The 27737-nt window shown below is 45.4% G+C and overlaps 1 protein-coding gene across 1 annotated transcript; it reads left to right on the forward strand.

Annotated features, from left to right (window-relative positions):
• The first annotated feature begins 1689 nt into the window (after positions 1 to 1689).
• jag1b (jagged canonical Notch ligand 1b) lies at positions 1690 to 27737 on the forward strand. Its single transcript, XM_070915452.1, has 26 exons — positions 1690 to 1746; positions 2000 to 2305; positions 9031 to 9082; positions 11559 to 11816; positions 12321 to 12381; positions 14694 to 14824; positions 14912 to 15031; positions 16529 to 16642; positions 16731 to 16844; positions 16937 to 17050; positions 17515 to 17561; positions 18035 to 18208; positions 18625 to 18775; positions 19708 to 19872; positions 20021 to 20134; positions 20278 to 20391; positions 20573 to 20686; positions 21144 to 21260; positions 21932 to 21959; positions 22384 to 22469; positions 23054 to 23167; positions 23261 to 23370; positions 24846 to 25085; positions 25714 to 25845; positions 26116 to 26257; positions 26837 to 27737. Exons 1-26 carry the CDS (start codon positions 1690 to 1692, stop codon positions 27310 to 27312), a joined length of 3651 nt encoding a protein of 1216 aa, XP_070771553.1. The 3' UTR covers positions 27313 to 27737.

Genomic DNA, 27737 nt, shown 5'->3' on the forward strand with positions numbered 1-27737 from the left:
AGCTGCTTGCTTTGCTGCTTCAGTGAAAACAATGAACTAGACCTTGGTTACTTGTATGGATTCTAACAAAAATAGTAAGAAAATGCCTGACCTTTCTGCTTATCAGGTACAAACGCGTACAGGAGAGACGTGTGACACCCTCATAAACAGCTATAAAGTGTGATGGTGAAACTTTGCAAAGTTACTTATTGATACGGTCCTCTCTCTGCAATGCCGCAGTTCCCAAATGTGTTTCCTTCATTGTGACCCATTGTCTGACCTGTGTAATTGGTCCACACAAATCACTAACCACAGGGGCAGAGGGGATTCCCATCCTCTCAAATGAATGTTTGTGTGTGTGCCTATGTGTGTGTGTGTGTGTGTGTGTGTAGTCACTGATCCAGTTCACAGATTACCTTCTTGCAGAGGTACACCCGGCCGCAATTGCCCTTCGACACCAAAAGGATACTGGGGTAAATTATATCTTTCAACAATCTGTCATCCTATTCCTCTCTGGGAACTTCAATGAATTGAATGCTTAAGCTATAAATCTGGTCAGCAGGGGTTTCATTCAGACTTATATCCATCGTGGCATTATGTTCGGCCATAAACTAGAGGTTGATTGTTTGAAACAGCCTCAGATTGCAAGTCATTTAAAATGTGTGACATTCCTCAGGCAGGCATAAAACCTGCAGGTCTGCCACTCTGGGGCACTGTTGTGTGCACTCCTGATAACATCATGTTGTCAGCTTTGACATTCAGAGATTATTTAAATCCCCCAAAAAAGTATTTTAAAAATATGCTGAAAATGTGCAGATATTGAGCATTTTGCTTTCTATTCAATGCTCTTTACCCAAGGCCTACATTACACAAGGAAAGATGTCTAACATACCGTGCATTTAACTAACTGACCTTGACTCAGCTACTGGCCTTGATTCACGCTCATTTTGCAATCCAGATGATTTAGTGCGTTACCTAATGGCACAAATGTAGAGGAGAGTAAAACCAGCTAAACTGGGTCTAGCCGCCCTTTAAGCTGACATAAATCTTTATGAGGTAAAATAATAGTATAAATTGTGGTGAGTACAGTATGCAGCTAATGCAGGAAGATGAGATGTTTTAAAAGACAGAGAGAGGTATATAAATTGATGCTTGTCTGAAAATATAATTCATTTATGTTTAGGTTTGTGGTTGTGATGACTTGTGATTATCAATATGACTGCAGGTCATAGTTTATTCCCACTTTTATATTTTCCACCTCATCACTGCCAAAAGAGTCCTTACAAGTAATCTTTAGTGTATGATTATCCTCATAATGTGAGGGGGCGGGCTCACTGGGCCCTGCTCATGAATATGGAGGCTCGGGGCTCCGCAGACACTCCCTCCCTGTTGAACTTGTGTAGCCAGCTCCAGCTCGGGCCAGCACTCAGTCAGTCAGTCAGTCAGTCAGCAGTGGGCTCGGCTGCCGCATGGCCACTGTGTAAACTTTCTTCAACAATAAGTCGGAATCTGTCGGATAACCGAGAAGAGCAGACGCTCGGAGAGGTTTGAGGGACATACTAGGAAGAGGTCTTCTATGAATCGGGAACCTGTGCTCCGCTGATCAAAGTGTTGTTTCCCACTCGTGCATGTTTAAACCAGAGGAGAGCTCTGGTGCCGTGTGTCGGCCAGACGACTAGTACAAACGAGTGGCAACAGCAGTCCGGAGGCATGATTTTGAGACGGGGCTCAGTCGTTGCTGCCTTTTTGCTCTGCTTCCTTGCGAAGGTAATGTGGACTACTTCAGCGGGCAGGGTCGCTCACTTCAGCTGTGTTTGGACGTGCTTTGATTGCATGCGTGTGTCGCCTCATTTGTGCACGGCTATGCTAACATGATGCCTCATGCAAAGTTGTGTCCGGTCAGCCTGCTGCAAGTGCAAATAATGTCGGGTAAAAACAGTCCGGGTAGTATTGCAACTTTAGTGTGTTGATATAACGAGGTCAAAGTTTTCCATTGCACTCACTGTTCTGTCTCCAACAGGTGTCAGAGGGATCTGGACAATTCGAGTTGCAAATCTTATCGATGCACAATGTGAACGGAGAGCTGCTGAACGGCATGTGTTGTGATGGCACGCGGAACACGGCGGATAGAAAGTGCACGCGGGACGAGTGCGATACGTTTTTTAAAGTTTGCCTGAAGGAATACCAGTCGAGGGTTTCTGCTGCGGGGCCCTGCAGCTTCGGAATGGGAGCTACGCCTGTCCTCGGAGGGAATACCTTTTCTTTCAAGAGCTCTGTCAGGAATGACAAGTCCAGGATAGTTTTGCCCTTCAGTTTTGCCTGGCCGGTGAGTTGGAGACTTTGAATTTAACATGTGTGTTTCTTCAAACGAAAGACAAAATGGGAGAGAAAAAAATGTCTGTTTGCAGGGTAATTCTGTGCAATTACTGTCCGTCAGTCATTCTCACATAGTAAGCACAACAAACAAAGAGTGACTCTCTCTTTTGGTAGTTAGCTCTCTGTGAATTATCCCTCTCAGGGAGGACCCCCTGCTCTCCTCATTATCTGCGCCAATTAACCAGGTGCAGGTATTTTTCTCCACCAGGCCTAGACCTGTCTATTAAGTTACTATATCTAAACAGTGTTAAAACTACTTTTGTATCAGATCTAACCTCAGTGTTTAACCATGCTGTGGGAAATAAAAAAGGTGGGTAAATTATGACTACTGTTAAAAAAAAAAAGAATATTATTTAATATGAATAGAAATGAAATATTTCAAGAGAAAGGTCCATTCTAGCTATATACTATACTACATTGTATAATGCATTCTTGAAATGTTCCTCACAAATATTTTTCCCTTGTCTGGCCTGATTCAATACATAAGAAGTTGAGATGAAAAGTTGGGTGAACTGTATTCTCCCAGCTTTCCCCTCCTCTGCCCCCCCTGGCAGCTGCTCATGTTGCACAGTACAGTAACTCCAGAGTGAAAACCCACTTTCTGGTTTCCTCAAGTGTCAGCTCTTCTCAGTAGAGTAAATAAATGGACCTGACAGGCCTGTGGGAGTGTTGCAGCTCTGTGAGAGATATGATTTGCCATGCTGGAGCACATTTCGAAGTAGTGAAAAAAGTAGGACTGTGCGCAGACTGACTGGCCCCACAGCTTGGCCCGCAAACTCCTCCACTGTGCCTGATGGGTGAAAGGCACAGTCCGCTGGTATGTGTGTGTCCAATTACATCAAGGCTATTTTTACCTCAATCCTGAAAGTTCTTGTTGTAATTTCGAGCATTGTACGCAGCGATGTCCTGAAACAGCCTGAACAAGCGAAAGAACATGTATGTTTTCCTCATGTTGAACATTTTTATGTGTGTTACCTGTGGGGCAAGAGCAGATCACTTAGATTTGTTTTCCCTATGATCCGATAGCCAGTAAAACAATGTTCTTTGCAGGGTAGCATGCAATTTGATATGGTCTGTATTTTTTTATTTGCTCTCCACTTAGACACTGGCGCCTCGCACCTTTTTTTTTTTTTTTTTTAAAGACAAAGGTTTCTGTTTATGTTCGCGCTATGGCAGCACTAAGTTGGCATGAACGCTCAGAGCCGGATTAGTTTCGCCTTACTGGTTGAAAATCATTCCTGCTTGAAAACAGCACTTGTTGACATTGAAATGAAACCTGGTGCCATTTCAAGTTTGAGGACTCTACTAGCTTTACTCTTTTCTGACATATTGATAGAAACTAAATGGCCTACAGGTCCTAGACCTAATGGAGGATGTTCTTGTTAGGAGATACATGGAAATACCAAAACTAGGGGGCTGTATTGCCAGTGAAACTTGGCAAAAAAAGATGAAGCGTTTCCGTTGTGCTATGTAGTCAAAGTTTCACATTTAGATAAATTAGTTTAATGCAACTTTAGTGTAGAAAACAGGAGTTTGGAGCACCCAGCCTGAGATTTGGGAAAGAACAGAGCAGCGTGTTAGATTCTCTCATCCTTCACTTCAAGTGCTTTACTTCAGTGCACATTAACAATCGTCAGGTTAGGTATGATATCACTCTTTGTCCTTTTCATAACTTGATTGGCTGTTGTGGACAGATGGCAGTGTGGTGCAATTGGGTTGTTGGGTACTCCGAGTTCATGAAGCCCCCCCCCCTCATCCTCTCTTGTGAGCTGCATGAAGTTGGCCTCTTGTCCAGGCCAAGGGCTTTGTTTAAGTCACGCTCGGTTGGACCCCAGGCATTTCATCGCTTTAACCTTGCCACCCACAGTAACTGCTGCACTTAATGAGGCTACGCACATGTGCTTAGATCAGGTAGGGCATGAGCCAGGCATCCAGCTGAATGCCGTCGGCTGGACATCTTTAACATTAACACGTCGCTGTTTAGAGCCCTGTATGGATTCACCCATGTCTGCTTCATGCTTTTATTCCACAGAGACGTGAGGGCCCTCACAGTGTATCAAGCAGGGACAATGGTGTGCCCTCAGTGACTACAGTGAGGATTACAGAGCATAATAGAGGCAGTGCAGCTGTAATGCCAGTGCAGGGCAAGCAACAGGAAGCAGTTGTAGTAGACTCAGCAGTGATGAAGTTGGCTCTCAGGCAAACTGTGACCTTGCCTCTGTGGCCACCTCAGCATATTTTCCCATGTTACACCTATACAAGGAAAGAGAAGACCTTTTTTTTTATTAGGGTAGGGTCAATCCTCAAGAGGTTAGATTGCGCTTTTTATCAGCACTCATCTGCACACTTGCCAGCTAGCTTCTTCTTTTCCATCTCAAGTCCCAGTTGATCTGGCACCCTAATTCTGACTTCATTGTGCCCATATTTAATAACCTAACTTTCGATCTTTCACATAACAAAATGCTGGCGTGTCCTCTCAGATCTGGAACATGTTGGCACCACTGTGATTGATTTGTTGACGAGTCAGAGCTGTCTAAGAACTGGGATCAGGTGAGTTGCAGAACAATAGTCTGCTCAGCCTTGAGGCTAAGCACTGTCGGCCGCTGTGGGAGTAATGACAAGTTTGTTTTTCATAGTCTGCTCTGATGTGTCTGCTCTGATGTGGCAGTTAAGTGCAAATTACTCAAGTGAAATAGGGAAAAGAAGCACGTGCTCCCCTTTTTTTGTTCGCAACCTCCCCCTGTCCTCAATGACTTTTTCGGTGTACTTGCCATGTTGTGTCGGTGTGACGTTACACAATGGCTTCTTATGCTTCTCTGTTTGTCAGAGTTGTTTCAAGTTGTACGACATGCACAGAAAATGCATTTAATTTGGATCACCTGCACCCTGTTTCCTTTTAATGGTTAGTGAACCTTGCAAAAGACAGATGACTGGCTGCTTGTTTATTAAATGCTTGATATGACTTCCATTCCTGGTCCCTGGGTTCATGTCTTGATCTTGTTTGCCTTGCGAGACAACCAAAATCTGTTTGCCATGTCTTTTTGTGTTAGTTGGCAGAAGGTGAGATTCTTTGGTCGGGGTGAGGTTCTATCGTATCCCCAGGCTGACGAACATTTATTAAGCTGTTGATTGTACAACAGTCTTTCCCCAGCCCTTGTTGTGATGAAACTCTTTTGGCAAACAATGCATTTCTTACTTCCCAGTCCATCAGGGCAGCCCGTGGCTTTGAAGGTGATTATGACAGTTGTCTTTTCACGACTGAGCCTGGGTTTTATTGCAAACAGGGTGTGTTGCTTAGCACTCCCAATCATTGGTTAGATCTCAGTTTGATACTATTGAAGTGATTGACTCAGGAAAACTGATACAGAAGGTCAACATCCCTTTGACTGGACTGTTGACATTTCCTCTGTGCAGAGTGTAGGCCGAGACTGTCTAATCTGTTGGGCCTTGCCTTTATTTAGACCTTTTGGCTGTTGCCTTTTACTCTGTGAGACATACTTCTCTTTATTTTGTTAGATTACCTTCTAATGGTACATCAAATGGCTCCATTTTCAGTTGAGGGCAGGATGAGAGGCCTGTGTGTGTGTGTGTGTGTGTGTGTGTGTGTGTGTGTGTGTGTGTGTGTGTGTGTGTGTGTGTGTGTGTGTGTGTGTGTGTGTGTGTGTGTGTGTGTGTGTTGGGAAAATTCCCCTACTGTGAGGATTCAGTAGTGTTCTTTGGCAAGTGATTGTGATTCGAACTGGAATGATCTTTATCGCTTATGTTGCTTGTCTGTTGGACAGTGTCTGCTTGGCCAGGAAAGATAAGAAGACATATGGCCACACTTATTGCGTTTTTGCGTGCGTGTGTGTGTGTGCTCTGTAGTTCAAAGAGAAGTTGTGAGTCAGCTGGGAGCCTGGGAAAAGTGAACCTGGCAGTGGCAGACGGTTCCAAGCTGATAACCGCCGGGGAGTTATGGAGTGTTAGTGAATGAGGAGTCGGGCAGTATCTCACTTTCTGGAAGCAGTTATTTGGTCTGGAACTAAACATCCCAATAATGGCGAGGCTGCTTGTTAGCTCAAGCCACTATGACATTATTGTTGGATAATACAAAGCCTGTGGAACTTCAGCTGTAGTTTACTTGATGTGAACCCAATGAAACAGCCACTTTCAGACAAGTCAGTGAATAGTAAACGTTATCTAAGGCCACTATGTTTTCAGTTTGTCTTATGTTTTTATGGGTTGGGCCTCTTCATCATGTTTATGTAGTACTAATACTCGATCAGTCTGTGGTGATGATGATCACAGTAGCTTCCATGTTGAGGCAAGTGTAAATTGTTTTAAGATATGGGTGTGTTGTCATGTTGTTGTAGATCAGCCTTCAAAGGAATCAGCCAATAACTCATTAAATTTGATGCCTGTTCAATCCACCACAAAGTGATCGTGTGGTGAATTGTGGATATCAATCGTGGATATCAATCGTGGTTAGTGTTTTGTTGTGTAGCAGGTGAACCAGGCTTGTTGAAGTTTTTACTTGGCAGGGATCCATTGTTGCTCCCAATGTGTAACTGCCTGTAAACTGATAATGTGCTGCTCAGAAATGCTCAGATAGTTTGACAGGTCACTGAAGGGTGACTTAACTGCTATAGAATACAAATTCTAATGCAAGACAAGATTTTTCCCACTTGCTGCTCATTTTAGTCACAACCACGTCAATTTAATGTTGCAATGATGACTAATATTTAATATTGTAAGAGACAATTACTCAGTTCAGTGATTTGAGTTCCTGTTTTTGGGATGAGCTCACCAGGTTTACTGCTCTGTCATATATGTGGGATGTGTTTTGGGAGGCTCTCTTAAATAGATTTACCCAAAAATATTTCTGAGTTCAGATACTGGAATGATGCATTCAAGTGTAGGCTGGAAAAATGACTCCCCTAATGGGAAATTAATGCTAAAGCTCTTTTGCAACAGAGTTCTGGACACATGAGGTGAACAGCAAAGCAGTAACATGATCCTGCTTAATTCTTGAAGAGAAGCCGGAGGACTCTTGTTCTTAAGTGTTAATATAACTAGCTGAAGGTTGGGTAGTACATGATTAGGTATCACATTACCACTGACTCACTTACCCGAGTTCTGTGTCAAGTGATTGCAGCCAATTGTGAGTCAGAATATACTGTAAAGCCTGTGCTGCTGATGAGCACTGGATTTCAAACAATAGCCTCCCTGATTGCAGTGAAATACTGGCATGGGATGAGACAAATGTCTCCTGGAAAGTTGAATTGGCTGACAAAACAAGGTGACGCCTTGAGAAAAAGGTTCAGGAGTGAGTCATACCCTTTCTGTCTGTGGAAAGTGAACAGGGGGTTTCCTTCAAGCAGGTTTGTTTACCATGAAGTCATCGCAGCAGAGGGGCAAGCATGTGCGTGAATATAACAAGTAGGTGTTTCTAGTGGATGCTCGAGCACTGTAAGTGGATTACACTTTCTCACAATCGCATACTTTCTCTCCGAGTCTGTCATGCGCGCTCGCAGACGCATTGTTTCGTTTCCTCATGACTGTGGCACAGGGCAGAGTGAATGCGTAAGCTGATATTGGTGTGAGCGCTACCGACCCTGAATCAGACAAAGCGTTTTCAGGAGGGCTGAAATTAAGACAGGCCCTCCAGAGTGTAGCACTCATTCAGTCTCTCTCTCTCTGTCTCCCCTTTCTGCCTCCCCATCCGTCACATGCACTTCTTTCTTTTTTTTGTCTCTTCATTTTTCTGTCTGCGTTGACTTTGCCTGAAAAGCAGTGTCCTTAAGCACTTCAGTCTGGATCGTTCACAGCATTCATAACACATGGCACTAGAGGTTTATAAATTAGCATATAATTGAAAATTCCAAATACATTGCAAAACAGAAGCGGCTGTCTGCTTTCTCAGAACACTGGAAATCATCCACTGTCTTCTCTCACCACATTTTATAAACCTGTGGAAAAACTGTTTCTAAAGAGAGCAAGGTTAGCGTGGCTGTGGTGAAGACATGTTTGAAGTGTCCTTTTCTAAGTGCTATTTTTTGACAATCTTGTACAATTTTGACTTATTCTAGTCATTACTCGAGAGTCTGTCCAGTGCAACCTTGCTATATCTGGCTGGTTTTTGGTGCATCAGACACCCTCCTGCTGGGTGGGCGTCCAGCTAGACCAGACCACTGCCCATGTGTCTGTCATCCTAATCGTTGAGACGCAGAGACCTCTGCACCGCAGAGAGCTTATCCTCCCATAATCAGATCAACAGGGCCATTGTTTTAAGTTAGCAGTTAGCAGCTTCTGTACTAGTCTTCGTTGTTAGCTAACTCAGTGAGAGGGAGATGAAACTTTTTTTTTTTTTAGGCTTAAAGTATTGAAAACCATAAATTTGTAAAGGAAAATGTGTTCAAACCTGACTGTTGATAGGGCTGATAATGTGATTTATGTACTATCAAAGTCAACCAAAAATGCTCTGTGATATTTGTTAAATGGGAAACCTGGTACTCGTTAGTTTGCATGGTTACTAACAAACAAAAGGTTCTCCATCTGCTCTGTGGTTCACAGTTCATACGTTTTCTGAAACATCACTTAATCCTTGAATTGTAATGTTTATAGTTTATGATAGTGATTGCTTGACGATCCTGCTCTTGGCTAACACTGCTTGTATCTCTGTCTTGTCTTCCTCAGAGGTCCTACACTTTGATAGTGGAAGCCTTGGACTTCAACAATGAAACCAGTGGTGAGTATTTGTCCTTGTCTGGCATCTCCATCTTGCCCCCCCCCCGGCAACGTCTGGGAAGAGTCGTGTTGAAGGTCAGAAAAGGAAGTTTATCATTCCTGAACCCCCTGCCCTCTTCCACATGGTCCACTGGGTGTGCGTGTGTGTCTGTGTTAAGAAAAGTGTGTTGACAGGTGCCTGTAAGGCGGGAGAGCAGGACAGGGAAGCGAGGGGGAAGAAGAAGAAGAAGAAGAAGAAGCGGGGACAGGGTAGACGTGGGTAGTTCAGACAGAGAGAAGGAAGTGTGGTGAAGTAGAGGAGGGGAGGAGTACAGAGGGGGCCTCGCTGCCCCCCCTATGAAAATGTTTTCATTTGGCCGATGACTGATGGCAGGTGCTGCCAGCCAGGGTCGGGGTCACACTGTCTCACTGTCACTGAGGCGTGAAACACAGAGTTCATCCGGCCGCCCAGCCCAGCGCTGCGACCAGCCTGCAGTCACAATGCGGGGGGCAGAGGCCCCTGAGCTATGCTGTCCCATAGGTTAAAGTTACCTCTGGCACAGGTGGGCTGCAGACTGAGCTCAGAGCATGTGCAGTGGAAGACCTTTTAGTGTACTGTTGGAAGACTGTGGGCATTCTTCCCATGTACGTGGGAAGAACACGGTGGTAATAAGATGAATCTAAATTCTGGTTGCCAGGTTTGGTTTCTGCCGATAACTATGCTGGGGTTCCTGCTGGTTGGCGTTCAGATTGGCGACAGCATGGTGATTCCAGCTGAGGGAGGGCCTTATCCCATGCTTGTTTATGCAGGTCTGTTCGAGGTCAACAAGGTTTCGGTCTTTTCTGCTGTATTTGCCGCTCCCCAGAGAGCTATTAGGGCATTGGTGTGAAAAGCCCCTGAATGTACACAGTCAACGCTGGTTAAGCCCCTCTGAGTGCTGCTAGGCTAGCTCACAGCTCTGATCGCTTCTTATGTTGTGACTATCCCAACTGATATTTAAATGCCAACTGAATCCTAATCAATATTAAATGCTTGATTTTAGTTTTATGGCTTTTTAAATTTGCAAGCACTATTGTTTTTAAATCCCTACTACAGGGCACTTTTTTTTTATCAATGTATATTCAGTGTTTTGCGAAAAGTAGTCCCCTTTTTTTTATAGCTTAAAGGTTTTGACTTTGTCTATATGAAATTAATTTGATACTCAAGCATGACCTTTCTAAGCTTTATAAAGCTTCTGATTTATGTTTAGCTCCAAGCCAGGCAGCAGGTAGTAAGGATGTGCTACTCCTGACACTGCAGGCCAGCAGTCGGTAGAGAAATGCCACACGGCTGAGCTCTGGATTCCAGACCACTGCGAAATGTTACCGGGCACTGTGATTTCAGTACGCCCCCCCCCCATACACACCACAGCACAGTAAATAAATGACAGCGGGCCACCCCCCGCTGTATTGCATCATACTACACAGAGGAGCGATTCACCCAGCGGTCAGCCACCTCTGCCCATGTGAGTGCAGTAAATAACAGCTGTGACATATTTTTCATTCTCTCCCAGGTGGAAGATTTAGATATCAAGTAGCGAGTGCTACATGTGCGAGCAAGTGAGTGGTGTCAATGTACAGGGCTTGGATGTGTGTGTACAGTGTAGTGTCTGGAGATTGGGCTGAGCATGTTTGCTCACTCTGAGTGTGTTTGCTCTGTGGGTGATGCTCATCAGAGCCCTTAGCTCCCTGGTCAGTCCTTGCCCATTTGACAGAGCCGTGACCTCTTCATGTTTGACTTGAAAATAGCTCTGTTCTAGTCTGGGTCTAAGTCTGTGTGTTTTTTTTAAGTCTCTGAGTATTGCACAGTCACAGCATTGACTGGGCGTTTGCTCAGTATAGATAGATGTAGTAATTGTAAAACACAGTTGACTCAAGACCTTTTTGACTGCTGTTCTTACAAGAATGTATGTGAGAAAGGAAGCCTGGAAAGAAAAGTGCTGATGGCACACTGGCAGGCTTCCCAGCAGTGACTGTGGCATCGGTGTCCTCGTGCTGTAATTTATGGCGGCTGCGGTTCTGTCCTCGCCTGAGCAGATGCAGAGGGCAGCATCTGAGACCAGTAATATCCTCGAGCTGTAAACCTGAGAGTCAGAAACCAACCAGGGAGAGTTGGAGAGGGAGCGTGAGAAAAAAAGCAGTTAAGAGTGCTCATTACAGGCAGCCTTTTCCTTTTTTCTGCATTTCCTCCTTGTACTTTTCTTCCTCTCCAGCACACATAGTTGCTTTAATTACATATAATCTGCTATCTAAGATATCTTCTGCAATTTGTGTCAAAATCTTTGGGCTCCATCTGTATGATCACGGTGAACATTATAACTCCCAAATGCATATTGTAGGATGCTGCATTCCACTGTTCTCTCCCCGGCTCAAACACTTGATGAACACTAACATAGTTTAGTTTTTCAGCAAGAATGTTTTTGTAGTCAATGTTGATGGCGTCAAAATTGATGTTACAGGTGCAGATGGGAAGTTGATTGAGAAAGCCTCTCACTCCGGCATGATCAACCCCAGCCCGCAGTGGCAGAAGCTGACTCACAACGGCCCCGTGGCCCAGTTTGAGTACCAGATCCGAGTCAGCTGTGACGAGCACTACTACGGCTTCGGCTGCAACAAGTTTTGTCGGCCCAGGGATGAGTTCTTCGGGCATTACACATGCGACTACAATGGAAACAAGACCTGTCTGGAAGGCTGGTCCGGACCTGACTGCAACACAGGTGAGCCTTGCTGAAATAGCAGCATGTAGTGATGGGTGATCACTTCAGAATGGAAATGCTGATCAAGACAGCAGCTCGAGACAGTCTGATTAGTATTTATGACTATGAATGAGTCTTGTAGAACGAGCAGCCAGACTGTAATCTGTGATTCATGCTGATACACTGTCTGTTGCATGGTTTGCATTGAATGGAGGACTTTGTTTCTGAACTCTCTTTCCTTTTCCATTCAAATAAAGCTTTTCATTGCCCGTATGACCAGGAATAAACTTTTACCCCCTGGAAAACAGCCTGGGCAGTAGTCATTTTCTTATTAGATATTTTACTGTGTTAGATGTCAGGGCAGGCTTGGTTGTTTGTCCGTGTTTATTTACGCAGGCTGAAATGTCAAGGAGGGTAGTAATTGTATCATTTACTGCTATAATTAAAATGTGCTAAAAAATGGAGCCAAGTTTGAATCTAGTTACCAGGCAGTGATTCCTCTTCTTCCTCTTCTTCCTCTTCTAGCTATATGTCGACAAGGCTGCAGCACTGAACATGGATCATGTAAGGAGCCAGGAGGCTGCAAGTAAGTGACCTAAGCTGCTTTGTATGATTTATTAGTTATTAATGAGTTTACTGCATTTTTACTATGTCAAACATGGTTTGTTCAAGTGCCTTTACTTATTATGGAGGCTGGTGCCAGAAGCCTGTGGTGTGGATCATTCAGATATGTAGGGATTGTGTCCAAGCACCAGATCTGTCATGGCATGGATCTTTCCCTGTATGTGCTTGGTTTTCTGGCCAACAGACTATCTGTACCCGGGCTTTAGCAGAGATGCCGGCTGAGCTGCAAATCTGGCGTGGAGCTTTGGACCGGAGCTGCCAGTCTGAGAAAAGGAGAGGCTCAACTGCCAGGACTCCATGTTAGAAATGTAGCCTATGTGTTTCCCTTTAATGAGGCAAGCGTTATCAGTCAAATCGTGTGTAACGTTCGGATGAGCCTTAAAGTGTATTGTTTGTGTAGCTAATGGCTTCCTAATGCTGTTTATGCACACAGCCAGAGGAAAAGCCAGGCACAGATGGATATCAGAGCTGGGGCATTGTGTGCAGTAACAGTTGTATCTCATCCTCATCCTGGAGGAGGCCCTGCACTGCCTGGCTCTTCCCACAACCCAGGCATTGGTTGCTTTCTTAGTTGTCTGATTTGGCCACAAATCAAGCACAGGGACGATCATGTTTGTTCATTTTCTGACGAAGCTTTGTTGTTTTTCCCAAGCTTTTGACATCATCAGGTTTCTTGTAAGTGCTTGTGTGGCCACTGGCAGAAGAAGAGATTGAATTGCTTTAGTCTCTGCACAGGTGTGGCTATATTTAAAGCTCTGGGTTTAACTGGTTTTGTATGCACTCTGCCAACAAACTCTCCAAGCAAGCTCTACTACTGTTGTAGTCAGTGAGTAGTTTCCCATCATTGGGCTGTTGCATAGTGTTAAACAACAGCAGTACATAGCAACATTGGCTGCGGGCTAGGGCACCCTCCTTGTCACTAACTTTATGTCAGCAGAGCCACCGCTAATGACGCTCCGTGGGATTTTCTTTTAGCCTGCAGTTTTTAATGATACCCTGAGCTTTCATTGTTACTAATAGAGTAATAACAGTGCACCTGTGGCACAAGATTGCCACAGTAGAAAACTGGTTTGAAAAGCATTAACTGCAGAGCCACAATATACAGATTCTTGAGAGAGGACTGTTTTCATGTTGAGGGTTAAAATCTTAATGTGCATCAGCAGTGCTGCACAATGTAATGTCACATTCCCCAGTAATTTGGCTGTGTAATAACTGCAAATGATTTGGGAACCTGCTGGGGAATCCTGCTCTGCTTCTCATGGAGAGGATTAGCACTCTTTTAAGAATAGCCTCTTTAATCACAGACCAAGGTTTACTTAACCACCGCGTTTATTTTTACAGTCTGTCCGTTTCTTTGGGCTAATCAGCGCAGCCGCTCCCCCCAAGGGACACTGTGTTTCCTGTCGCTAGGCTGCACAGTAACTGTATCTCCACCTTTTTAAAGAGCACGCTTATCAGTCAGGCTGTATTGCCGTCTTAATTATGGAGCCGAGGAAGAAAAGGGCAGCACTATCAGTGTAATTATGGACCTGGACATTTCAGTGGTCAGCAAGCTGTGTTCCCCTCCTCAGCCTCGGGGGAAACAAGTCTGACTCCTGACTCATGGGAACCAGGATGAGCAGCGGTATAACAGCCGAGAGGAGGGCTGAACACTCTCTGCAAGGATGTCGCTACTGCCAAGCCACAGGCACGGTGTTGTTAAAGGGAGCGTCTGGCCGCATGCTAATGTTAGCTGTGCTAAAGGTCCCATTGGAACTGTAATTTAGTGTTTTGTTTTTTTCTGTTTGGTAAAATGCTAAATGCTCCTCTGTTTCCCTGTCCCCAAGTATTGTTTAAAAGCTGTTGCATAAACACCCTGCTGCTTAAGATTCATTTGTGGTCTTTTAAGACACAGCCCAGTTGTGAGGGCAAGAATGCTGCCTCTTTGTTTGTTTCATTTGTGCAGCTCCATGCTGTATATGCTAATGTGTAGTTCATTAAGTTCAGATTATCGCTGAATTGCTTGTGAAGGAATTCTGAATAAACAGAAGATTAAGATATTAGCATTTTCAGATACCACAGGGATTACCTGACCTTAGTGAATTTGCCTGAATGTTCTCTCTCTCTCTCTGTGTGTGTGTGTGTGTGTGTGTGTGTGTGTGTGTGTGTGTGTGTGTGTGTGTGTGTGTGTGTGTGTGTGTGTGTGTGTGTGTGTGTGTGTGTGTGTGTGTGTGTGTGTGTGTATTTGGACTGATTTTCTGAGGCTGACCGCATGGCTCTCTGTGTGTCTTGCAGGTGTCTGTATGGCTGGCAGGGCCAGTACTGTGACAAGTGCATCCCCCACCCTGGCTGTGTACATGGCACCTGTGTAGAGCCCTGGCAGTGCCTGTGCGACACCAACTGGGGCGGCCATCTTTGCGATAAAGGTTAATTCCCTTCTCTAAATTCAGTTGCAGTCTCTGTAGGAGCGGCCCGTGTTGTGTCAAAACAAACGTGAAACGTTCTTTTCCCAGATCTGAACTACTGCGGCACTCATCAGCCATGCCTGAATGGAGGGACGTGCATCAACACAGGACCTGACAAGTATCAGTGTACATGCGCTGAGGGCTACTCTGGTGCCAACTGTGAGAGAGGTGAGTGTCAATGGTCTTCTGCAAGGTAACTTTTAGCAGTCTTTTTCCTGCTAAGTTTTAAAGCTTTAAACTCCACCAATTTCACATGTAAAGTTCAGTTTACTCATCATGAGTACTACTCAGCATGTGCAAACAATTTTTTAATGTCTTCTGTAGCTCTGTAGGGAGGTATCAACTTGCATTATGGGGAAAGTGCTCCTTTAAGTCTACTTAAGTTTTTATTTGAAGGAAGTTATGTTGCTCTGGCTCAATCTTATTTTTAAGTATTTTTGGCAAACAACATAGACCAAAGCAGCTCCAAGAACTTCCCTTTTTGATTTAGTTTTAGGAGGACAATCTAGACATTTAAAGAAGATTTAATCTCATGGGGTCTCAAACTCATGCTTGCAGTTATAATAAGTGGGAAGGTTCTGCGCTTGCTGAGCTTACAGACAAAAGGTCAGAGGTGCCCTGAGTTTGAAATCAGAGGAGGTGGTAACTCGGCAATAATCTGTTTCCACTCCAGTGTGAGTGGCCTCCAAATCAGGTAATCCACCGGTTTGGTCTTCAGGGTCCGGTCGTCCCTTCGCTCCTCATGCACTCCAGACAGATGGGTGTGGTGCTAAGGTTCAGCTGCTGTGAACACTTACCATGGAGATGATGGTTTTTTCCTCATTAAATCTGAGCCTCGCGGGGTGCTGACAGCTTAACTGCAGAGATGTCAGGAAACCGTGCCCTTCGTAACAGGAGGTCCTCAGACCAGGGGATACGTCAGGCTATTGTAGCACAGAGGCCCCAGGGTGCAGCGCTGCATCCTCTCCCCTCCCTCCTCCCCACGGCATACCAAGAGCCGTCCACCGATCACCTCCAACCACCTAGTTATTCCCAGAGTGAATAATTCATTTTTGATTCATTTGGGACCCACTGATCCTTAACTCGTCCATAAAGGAGAAACTCCAGGGCAGAGGCTCCCCCTCTCCCCCTCACCCTCCCGCCAGTCTCTCATCTTGTGCCGCCTCTCAAAAGAAGAATGGCGGGGAGTCAGAGGGAAGTCACGGTGCGTTGGACTGGTCAACTTAGCATGAAAGATGATTTCCTGGTGGTGTGGTCCGCTGGGTGGGTAATGAGAGTGAGATGGGGTGATGGGTGAGGGAAGGAGTCAACCCCTGGGTGTGTTCTTCTTACAGAGGTCCCGGGCAGACGAGGGAGGTTTTCCAGGGACGAGAGTCAGAAGCTGAAATGCATTTTTGCATCTGATTTGTTTTCATGTGAATAATAGGGCAAATGCAGACCACATGATGTCACAGTGAAATATTCTCATGGCAGCAACAATAGCAGAAAAACATCACTCTAAATATCAGTAGTTGAGTAAAAAGGGTGTTTGTGATTTAAGAGTTAATCATAAAATAAGTGTCGTAAATTGACAAAAGTAGTATCCAAGGGTAGATTTTTCCTCTTTAAAGTGACTCACAGGGGTGTGTGTGACCTGTTTTTCAAAAACCTTCTTTCTCTTTCTAGCGGAACATGCCTGTCTGTCGAATCCATGCTCTAATGGAGGGGGCTGTTCAGAAACCAGTCAAGGCTACGAATGTCAGTGTGCGCCAGGCTGGAGCGGCCCCTCCTGCACCATCAGTAAGAATTCACTCAATCTGCACCCTTTAAATGTCAGCACCGTCACACAGAATATAATGTTTAATAACCAGAATTGACTTCTGCTTAGATGTCGACGACTGCTCTCCAAACCCCTGCAATCATGGGGGTACCTGCCAGGATCTGGTTAACGGTTACAAGTGTCACTGTCCTTCACAGTGGACAGGGAAGACGTGTCTGATAGGTGAGCCACGCAGCCTCTTTTCCTCTTTCCAGCACTTCACGCCTGTCAACTGCACATGCAAATGCCCACTAACCCCTACTCTCCCTCTCTAGATGCCAACGAATGTGATAACAAGCCTTGTGTCAATGCCAACTCATGCCGCAACCTGATTGGTGGATACTTCTGCGAGTGCGTCCCTGGTTGGACGGGGCAGAACTGCGACATCAGTGAGTTGAAGGCTGTCAGCTGCAGCTGTGGAGCGGGACACCTGTCCAGCTCCTGCCTCCCTTCTTTATTTATTTCTTTCTGTTCATTCAGTACAGGCTGAATTGAAGCTGTAGTATGAAGGCGTAAAGCAAACAGTGGGACAAGTGCGGCCTTTTCTTGCAGTGTAAATTAATCTGCTGTATCATTATTAGCCCTGTGTGTGGCCAAGGCTGTGGTGATTTAGAGGTGGCTCAAAACAATCCCAGGACTAGTTTCACTTGGCAGCGGGCAGGATTGCTCAATACTCTGTGTTGCACTGATTCTGCAGCCACGTTATCCAACTCTTGCCGAGTGCTCTCTAGCTCCGACAATGTTTTTAAAGGCCCCTAGCATGGGAAACATTAAGCACAGACTTGTTTTCAAAGAAAGACTATTTAGCCAAGCTGTTCAGAATTAATCCTCAGATTTGTTTTTTCCCGTGCAGATATAAACGACTGCAAGGACCAGTGCCAGAATGGGGGAACTTGCAAGGTACGTGTTGGGTCTAAAACCATCTAGCTTTATCTGTTATCGCTGCTTTGTTTGCCAGCTTGTTTGTTTGTTTTATTGTGTCTCTTTGTCGAAGCCCGAGACATTTACAGTGGTTATATAAATAGCTGTTGTAAACTGTTCTCTCCAAACCGACAGTGGAATTGTTGTGGAATTCCTCTCTGAAATCAAATCTGAGGGGAGTGGGTTCAGAGGGCTTTCTAAGGGAGGGACACACAAGCTTCTTGACCACACTAGATTGAATTACCATAAACATTATTGTGTTGAGCCCGTGCCAGGAAAATGTGTTGAAATAATTGCTTAGCTGTGATAATGCCCCCCCCCTGCCCCCCCCAACTCAGCCGCGCTCTTCGTTTTGTTCTCTGGTTTGACAGTTATTGTTTGGACCCCACCCTGTCAAAGCAGTTAATCACATTTGTGGCTGCATGAGGTTAACCCTGGTTTCTGTCTTTCAGGACTTGGTAAACGGCTATCGTTGCATGTGTCCCCCTGGCTTCGCCGGCGAACACTGTGAGAGGGACATCGACGAGTGTGCGAGCTCACCGTGCCTGAACGGCGGGCGCTGTCAGGATGAAGTGAACGGCTTCCAGTGCCTGTGTCTTGCTGGCTTTTCAGGAAATCTCTGCCAGGTGAGACACGACTCCCACCACCATCCCAAACACAATAAGGCGCACATGTATGCATCTAGCTGGCATGTTAAGCCCCCTTTCTGCTAGCATTGCTGTATCTTTGGGTTTGTTGTAAAGTTTTCCTGCCCCACCCTCTTAAATGGCTGTTGTTCCACAGTCCTCCTTTTTAAAAGGGAGTGCTTTGTTGAAGCTGCTCCTGGCTACAGCGGGATACATTCCTCAGTGCTTAGGCCCAGACTCAGAGGACGGCTCCTATGTCTCTGCCTTGTTTTTCCCCTTCCTCCAAGTGCTGTGCGTGTGTTGTTTCCTGGCACAGCCTGTAGGGAGGATGCTGTGGGTTTTGCTCTGTTTAGTGTAGCAGAAACTATGTCAGCTATCAGGTTCACCATCCTCTATTCAATACCTTTCTGCCCTAGCTGGATATCGATTACTGCTCTCCCAACCCGTGTCAGAACGGAGCACCCTGCTTCAACCTGGCCACAGACTACTACTGCGCTTGCCCCGAGGACTATGAAGGCAAAAACTGCTCTCACCTCAAAGACCACTGTCGCACCACCACGTGTAAAGGTACGTCTCCTGCCTGCAATAACCACAAGCTTTTCGCTCTTTGTCTTTTTCCAGAACGTTTCTGTAAGGTGATCTGCATAGCGTGCTGTAGTAAAATGCTGAATAAGGCCAGGTCTTCACCATTTGCCTGAACACTTTGCCCACATTTTTCCCATGAGGGCAATACCTATATTTTAGTTTCGTGCACTGAAGTTTCTTGGCCAAGGTGAGCAGTATTTTTTTTTGAGTGCACCTCCCTTGATGAATGCCCCCCTCCATCTCCTCAGCAAAGCTTTTCCAGTGATTCTCCCCTCCTCTGAGTTCCTTGAAAATCTGGCAAAAGGCTGATAGCACTGTGTGTGTTCTTGGTAATGACTTGGTGGGCTACCTCTTCTTTTTCCCCCTCAATGAATGTGCACATTTTTGTGTGTATGTGTGTGTGTAATTGAGTGAGTGGACCAACCACAGAGTCAGATACCAGACGGTGGGATTCTCTCTGCTCTTGGCAAGAATTAAGTGATTACAGGGGAGCAAATTCACCCCGCTTTCCTAACCTGATCAGACAGGGGGAAAGGAAGGGATTTCAGGGCAGAGTGAAAAAGATCACTCTGAATTGCTTATGAAAGCATAACAGCTTATCTCTGTTTCTTTTATCATTACATTTTTTATGATACTGTTTTTCTCAGGGGGTGGGATTTTTAACCAACTTGTTTGCTTTATTATCTGTAAAGGCCTGTTACTTTGTAGATCTTGCTCACTCTTTGTCTCTCTGTCACTTGTTGGCTCTCTCACTCCTTTTTTAGTATAGACTAGTCTGACTGGATGCAGATTAAAACAAATTCCCATCCCTCTTTATCACTTGAAAGACACAAACTGCATTTTATGATTTGGAACGAGTGTTTGTTTAGGCTTCGTCAGTTGTTTCACTGTGTAACTGTCTCTCCTCTCTGCAGTGATTGACAGCTGCACAGTTGCCGTGGCATCCAACAGCACGCCAGGAGGAGAGCGCTACATTTCGTCGAATGTGTGTGGACCTCACGGCCGCTGCCGGAGCCAGGCTGGGGGCCAGTTCAGCTGCGAGTGCCAGGAGGGCTTCAGGGGCACCTACTGCCACGAGAGTAAGACCAGATACCATACACAGACACACACACACACACACACACACAGACAATACAGAATACAAGGCAATAACTAATTGTGATAAATCAGATTGGCATTCTCAATCTCACATTCCTCTTATCTTTCATTTTATTTTTTAAATTTCAGACATCAACGACTGCGAGAGTAACCCATGCCGCAATGGAGGCACCTGCATCGACAAAGTCAGCGTGTACCAGTGCATCTGCGGCGACGGTTGGGAGGGCGACCACTGCGAGATCAGTGAGTAGGACTGCTTGTCAAAACACCTCAAAGCAAACCCACACCTTCCTCATGGGACTGTTTTAATCCGTGCTTCAACATAAAAAGTCTGTTTGATGATGTGTTCGACATAAATCACACTCCCGTCCGATTGTCCCCACCAGACATCGATGACTGCAGCACCAACCCCTGTCATAATGGAGGGACATGTCGAGACCTGGTGACTGATTTCTTCTGCGAGTGCAAGAATGGCTGGAAGGGAAAGACCTGCCACTCCCGTAAGAGCCCCCCCCCTTCTTTTTTTTTTCCACGCCCATGTAGTCTGTCTGTGCAGGCTCATGGTATGTGCTTATGGCTGTCTATAATTACACAATCTTCTATACAGTCATGTGTGTGTTTATTCAGACTCATGTGAGTTCACAGCTTAAGCAACCCTGAGATTTTAAATGCTCCCTCCAGGCGAAAGTCAGTGCGATGAAGCCACATGCAACAACGGAGGCACCTGCCACGACGAGGGAGACACGTTCCAGTGCAAGTGTTCCCCAGGGTGGGAGGGTACAACATGTAACATAGGTGAGTCACAGACATGGCAGTTTGGTTTAATGTTTTATATTTACATACACACATAAACACACACACAGAAGAATGCTTTGTGGGAGAGCTCCGTCTTGTCGTAGATATTAATCAGATCTGTCAGATCTGCGAGGTCCACAAACAGTTTTTATCCCTTCACTCTGTCAACGCTCCCTCCCTTCCCATCTCCCTCCTTGCCCATTTCTCCCTCTCCTGTGAGTGCTGACAGATATCCGCTTAAAATCCCTGATTGCACTGACAATACACTTCAAAGTCGAGGAATGCAGATTCCCTCAGAGAAAAACGGAAACCCGGCAGAAAAAAAAGCCAAACCAACAGCGGTCTCCTGTGACTGTTTAAGGTTTATGAGCGCTGATTTTACTGATAATCCTCCTTAAAGTTGGGGGGAAAACTCACTGACAAAACTACACTCCTTTTTTTCCCCTCTTTCTCTCAGCGAAAAACTCAAGTTGTCTTCCAAACCCATGTGAGAATGGAGGTACCTGTGTGGTGACGGGGGAGTCGTTTACCTGTGTCTGCAAGGAAGGCTGGGAGGGTCCAACGTGCACCCAGAGTAAGTGCTCTTTGGTGGACAGTTACTGCTATTAAATGATGATAAACCTCCTGCTGCCTAGTGCAGAGGTGATTTTTTTTTTTTGTAAATCTCTTTCCTCTCTCCCTGGCTGCTGCCGGCCATGAGAGGAGAAGGAGGAGGGAGAAAGGGGCTCAGGAAAGTGGAGACAGATGTTCCCCCTCCTCCTCGTCCAATACACACCCCTCTCTCCCCTCTTGTCGTTGCATTCCTGTCCAAACAGTGACATGTCGGCTTGTTCTACAGGCCCTCCTCCATTTCCCTGGCTTCCCTGTATGCATGTACTCCAAAACATAAATTCCCCGACTTTTGTAAGGGAGGGAGAAACAGCCGGGGTGGGAATCTGGGTGTGGAGGTGTTGTCGGTGGCGTCTGTGGTGGTGGTAGTGGTGGTGGGGGGGCGGGGGCTGGAACTCATTTTGAGGGTGAGAGTCGACTCAGTTGTTTGCTCTGTGTTGTTAATAAGGCAGAGTAATCAGCGGTATGGAGTCCAGGCCCGACCGGCCCAACACGCCTCTGCACACGCAAGCTCAGACGTGCTCTTTGCTGTCATGTGCCCTAAACAGTCATACATGAGAGAGAGAAAACACACTCACTACTTTGTCTCTCTTTCTCCCTCCCTTTCTCTATTTTTTTTTTTTTTTTGTCTTTCAGATACCAACGACTGCAGTCCCCACCCATGGTAAGTGGACACATTTCCTGTATATTTTGACAGATGTAAACAGGGTGCTCCTCCTGTATCGTAGTTTCTCACCTGCAGGCTTTCTGCTGAACCAGGTATACACCCTTCCCTGTCATTCCTGGGATGCAATCAGCAAACCCTCCTTTTTTTTGTTGTTGTTGTTGACGCAACTGTTGTTTAACCACACGCCACTGGAGCTCACTCTCAAACTCATGCACACTTGTCCAATTAAAAAGAACAAGTCTGATTGCCTCATTTTCCTTATTATTATAATAAATAATAAATTATTATTATGTGCTGACTGGTGAGAAAATTCCAGTCTGAAATGGTTTGATATAAAAGAAGTGTGTCAGTCTGTTGAAGAAGCCTGGGGGTATCCTGAGCTACAAACTGAAGTCTCACTCCCCCCTTTCTTTCTCTGCAGCTACAACAGCGGAACCTGCGTCGACGGGGATAACTGGTACCGATGCGAGTGCGCCCCAGGCTTCGCTGGTCCAGACTGTCGGATCAGTGAGTATTAACCCTGCCTCCCACTCCTCCCTGATCCCTGTTAGAGCGAGCCCGGGCCGCCGGACCATCACAGTCCCTCCAAATGGAAGGTCTAGCCGGCCAATTATCTGTGCATTGGGCTGCAGGCCAGGTCGAGCCATTTCGGTGTCACTCCGCCGGGCCCTGCTGCTGTCCCCGGGGGAAACCGGTTTAGCAGGCCAACAGCTAATCAGCCATGCTCTCTGACACTGATTACACAGATTGTTTTCCCTCTTAAAGGCTTTCAGATGGCCACATTCTTTCCCATTGCAAACTCTTTGTTCTGCTAAGTCCAGCCTTTAGCTCCTGCATACCTGCTAATGATGCTGCCTTTAATAAAGCTGCATGGGGCAAAACCGACCAGGGCTGATTTAAAGCATATTTGCTTGTTTTTTATTGACAAGTGTGCATGTGTATGTACTGTTCAAATGACACATGACCTCAGTGAATTTAGCCTAGGAATTAGATTTGTGTGCCGACTGCTTAACCCAATATTTGTGTGCTGTCTGGCTCTTTATTCCAAAAGGGAGCCATTTCTTACCTCTCGCTCTCCTCCCCTGTGACAGATATTAATGAGTGCCAGTCCTCTCCATGTGCCTTTGGCTCCACCTGTGTGGATGAGATCAACGGATATCGTTGTCTGTGTCCACCAGACAGGACTGGACCCCACTGTCAAGAAGGTACAAGTCTTCACTAGATTATGAAGTACAAATCAACATAACAAACACATCTTCTCTGGTATATTTCTAATACTGTGGTTGTATTTAACACAGTGACAAGAAAACCTTGTTCTGTTAATGGACACATCACCCCTGATGGAGTCAAATGGGAGGAAGACTGCAACACTTGCCACTGTTCCAATGGGAAGGTTGTGTGCACAAAGGTATGTCCAAACATGCTAACTCTGCCTGTGCATTAAATGTAGAAGTAGTGTAGTGTAGAAGCAGAGAAGTGTTTATGATGGCTCTGTACCTCTGTGAAGCACATGATGGCATTGTTTACTAATGGGAGAAGGGCTGTGGAGAATAACCATGCAATAAATAGTTATAGACTCAAAGGTTGCATGGGTGGTGTAAGACTACAATCTTCAGAGATCCCAGGTAGGGCCATGTCGGGCCACAACAACACTCAGTGTCACAGGGTGGAGTTGACTTGGGAGTGTCAAATTCTAAACAGAGATGATGCAGTTTGTTTTGAAAAGAAACACAATGGCAAGTTAGAAATAGGTGTCCGATGCCAGTTAAGATTCTCCCACAGTCACACTGGGTGAAGATTGGGTGATATATAGCAGAGGCCTGAAGTGGTGCTATCATCATTGTGCTCGTCTAACCACCAGAAGAACAATGGTGCCTCACTGATACTGCTCCCCTCGGGAAGAAAATGCATCATGGGGTGAAAATGATCTAGGGCTGTAAAGTACAGGCTACCATGTTAAACATAGTCTGATATGGGAACACAATTATGTGGGTTTTACCGTACTCTTGCTAACACTAGCTCATGTGTTTCATACGGATTACAGAAGCATATTCCTTGACATGCAATGGAGAGAAAGGAATCTTTACAGAGCCACTGTTATGCTTGACTGGGGAAAACTGGTGCCATTGATTCCATTTATCTGTTTACAGTCCTGTTTAGGGCTGGATATTGAACCTCTGGTGCTCAGTGCCACAGACACATTTTAGTCGGTACCATAAAAGTATAATCCTGTCATCAAATGTTTGGACACATTCATAATCTTTTTTTACATATTCTTTGATCAGATCATTTCTGATTCAAATCAAATTTTTTGCCTGTTTTAGACTACTTTTATGTAAGTTCTTGTGTGGTTGCTTTGACCTAAATACTACTTGCTACTATCAGTGTGTTAACATCCTCACAAAGACGATGCTGACATGCTGATGTTTAGCAGGTATGTTTACCATGTTCACTAATTTAGTTTAGCATTTTAGCATGTTAGCTTTTCTGTATGGGATACATTTGACCTTTTTGGTGGCACTAGTCAGGTGATCATTATGATTTATCTTGTGGTCAAACCATGCGTTTGGTGCCAAAATCATTACTATTAATAATATTTGTATTTAATATATTTTTAATATTTATCCTGTGCTATGGACACAGTTAATTAATTCATGACCAAGACTAAGAGCCTTTAATTTTGCAGGTTATTTGGTCATGAAGTGAAATTTTGACCTGTTAAACCAAAGTTATTATAATTCATCATTATGGGGACATGAATGTCTGCACCAAATGTCATGGCAACCCATCCAATCATCAGCTATAGTCCTGTTCATATTTATTTCATTCAACAAAAAGTCTTTGACATTGTCTCAACACTGCCTGTCACGTTTTGCTCTCCAGATGTGGTGTGGCCCTTTGTCATGCCGCCTGGGTGCCAAAGGTCGAGGCGGGTGTCCTTCAGGCCAGAGCTGCATCCCCATCAGGGAGGGCCACTGCTTTGTGAAATCCTGCCTCGGCTTCGGAGAGTGCTGGCGCTCCAACCCTCCCCCGCCTACCACCAAATGCCACCCCAGCTCCAGTTACCAGGACAACAGCTGCGCCAACATCACCTTCACCTTCAACAAGGAGAGCATGCCTCGAGTGAGTTACCTAGGCACCAGGGAGGGAGAGATTGAATTAAAGGGGTTTTGGGGTCATTTTTCATGCCTCTCCTCCACCGCCACTCTTAAATGAATGGGAGCAGCAAACTGTGAAAGATCAGGTTTTCAGAAGTGCTAAACCATCCCTCCTGGGCTAAAGGATTTCTAGTCCAACTCTCCTGAACAATTCAGTCATGTATTCAAATGTGTTCCAGAAAGAAAGAAATATGGGGATATTTCTCTCTTCTCTCCCTGTTTTTTGTTGACCGCATCCAAGTTTTGGTGTTCCTGAGAATCAGGCATTCACTTTGCGACTCATGCCAATCCCCTCTTAACCCAACCGCACTGCAAGATTAATTTCAGGATCATATGGATTTGAGCTAAACAGGACCACTGGCGACTCTGTCACCACATAGGATAATCTCTCGCCAGTTGCCTAACAAGCATGACAGCAGATAGTGACAAGCATATGAGCCTGTGGTCTTTAATCTAAATGAGGTGGATCCCAACCAGATAGCATGTTGAACCTACTGCCAAAATGAAGGCCTAGCTCGTCCCTTTTCTTCTTGATTGCCCTCTATTTTTCCATGCGCATTTTAACATTTGTTTCATTTCTTTTTCATGTCCAGAGCTTGACTGTGGAGGATGTGTGTAAGCAGCTGAGGCGCTTGTACATAGTGAAGAATTTCTCCTTGGAGCATTCTGTGTCCATAACCTGTGACCCCTCATTCTCAGCCAGCAACGAGATCCACGTCTGCATCGTAAGTGCCTCCTCCCACTCCCAGTCTGCCATATGTTTGTCTGCCTCTATTAATGCATACTCAAAAGAAATCCTCTTTGATTTAGAGCATGCAGCATGCATTCTTAGCAGCATTAAGACATGCTCTGATGGGTTATGAGTGGATTTAGGTTTGGGTGTTTTGTGTCATCAGTCGACAGCAAGTAAACACGATGAATGGCAGACAAGATACAACTAGAACTTAAACCCAGACAAACAGATTTCAAACCTCACTTTCTTCTTTCACTTCTAGTCTACTGAGGACCATCGCTTGGACTGGAGCCCCATTAAAGAGATCACAGACAGGATAATCGACCTGGTTAGCAAACGCAATGGGAACAACACCATCATCACCGCCATCGCAGAGGTGCGCGTGCCAAGCCCCAGCAAAACTGGTACGAACCACCTCCAAACTCTGGTTGTTGCCTGTGAAGTTTCCCAGACTTGCACACACTTGCATTTGTAGGAATGGGTGGGAGGCTTTTTTTTTTTTTTAACTTTTTTGAAAAGATCAGATGAGATAGAGCCAAGCCCTGAATATGACATCAATGCCGAGCACCAAAGAAAAACGTGCATGCGTGAAAAATAATTCCTAATCCTCCCACATAACTCGGGCCGCCCAGGTCTGTCATCTCATGACAGTTGTAATGGAGCTTAAAAAGAATCTAGCCAGGATTTTGATGGAAAGAGCAGAACCGCTTGGCTACATGGCTTTAGATTGGCTCGTACTGTGACTAGTGAGACTCCTGCATGCGTCCACCATTCATCAACACAGTGACAGCAGACTGCCGCCACGGCCAAATAGAAGCAACCTCCTCCCCTGTTCAGGGCTCAGAGGTCAGGTTGCACTGGTAAAAGCATGCTAATGATTAGTAGTAGTATAGTAAAACCTTTTGTGTATTGTTTAACTGGGACTTTATTATTTTGCATTTGTGGCATCTCTTTGATCTGTGATTGTCTTTTTCTTCCGTCAGACTACCTAGTGCCCCTTCTCAGCTCCATCTTCATCGTCATCTGGGTCCTCGTGCTGGTCTCCATTTTGCTGTGGTGCATGCGTCGCCGGCGGAAACAGAGCAACCACAATGGGACGTCGGCCGCCGGCTCAGAGGACAACACGACCAACAACGTGCGGGAGCAGCTAAACCAGATCAAGAACCCTATAGAGAAGCATGTGGGCCTCACGGTGGCCATCAAAGACTATGAAAACAAGAACTCCATCATTGCCAAAATAAGGACAAATCATCCCGAGGGGGATGAGGACGACAAGGAGAGGCACTTACAGAAGGGCCGCTTTGCCAAACAGCCAGCATACACACTGGTGGAGAGGGACGAGAAGACGCCCATCTCCAATCCCAACTCCACATCCAAAAATCCTAATTGGACTAATAAACAGGACAACAGAGACTTGGAGACAGCAAACAGCATAAACAGGATGGACTACATTGTATAGCAGACAGCTGTGTTGCTGTGCAACCAAGCCTTATGCCTTCACACCCCGGTGGTGGGTGAAACGGGGGAGCTTTGGCATGTGTAGTTAGTAAACTGTCGTGTCAGTCGTGACCCCACAGTATTTTCAGATATTCCCCGTGTTAATTTAAGTTTTGACAAGCTGGCTTACACTGGCAGTGACAGTTGCTTTGGTTGGCTGGAAACACAAGGCACTGGTATACATTTCACTGTAGAACTAGTTGCAAAAGTGTCCTCCTCTGCATTTCATTTCGCCTTTTTTTTTGTTTTTCTTTTAAATTTAGTGGACACATGGAAGGGGCTCCTGGTGTAATTGTTGTACAATGACTAAAACTACCCGACGTGTTCAACACTAGAGCTAATTATTTTTAGGATGTGTTTTGAATTCTTCCTAGTTCTGTTTGGAGA

The sequence above is a fragment of the Enoplosus armatus genome, chromosome 12 (assembly GCF_043641665.1).
Source record: "Enoplosus armatus isolate fEnoArm2 chromosome 12, fEnoArm2.hap1, whole genome shotgun sequence".
NCBI lineage: Eukaryota > Metazoa > Chordata > Actinopteri > Centrarchiformes > Enoplosidae > Enoplosus > Enoplosus armatus.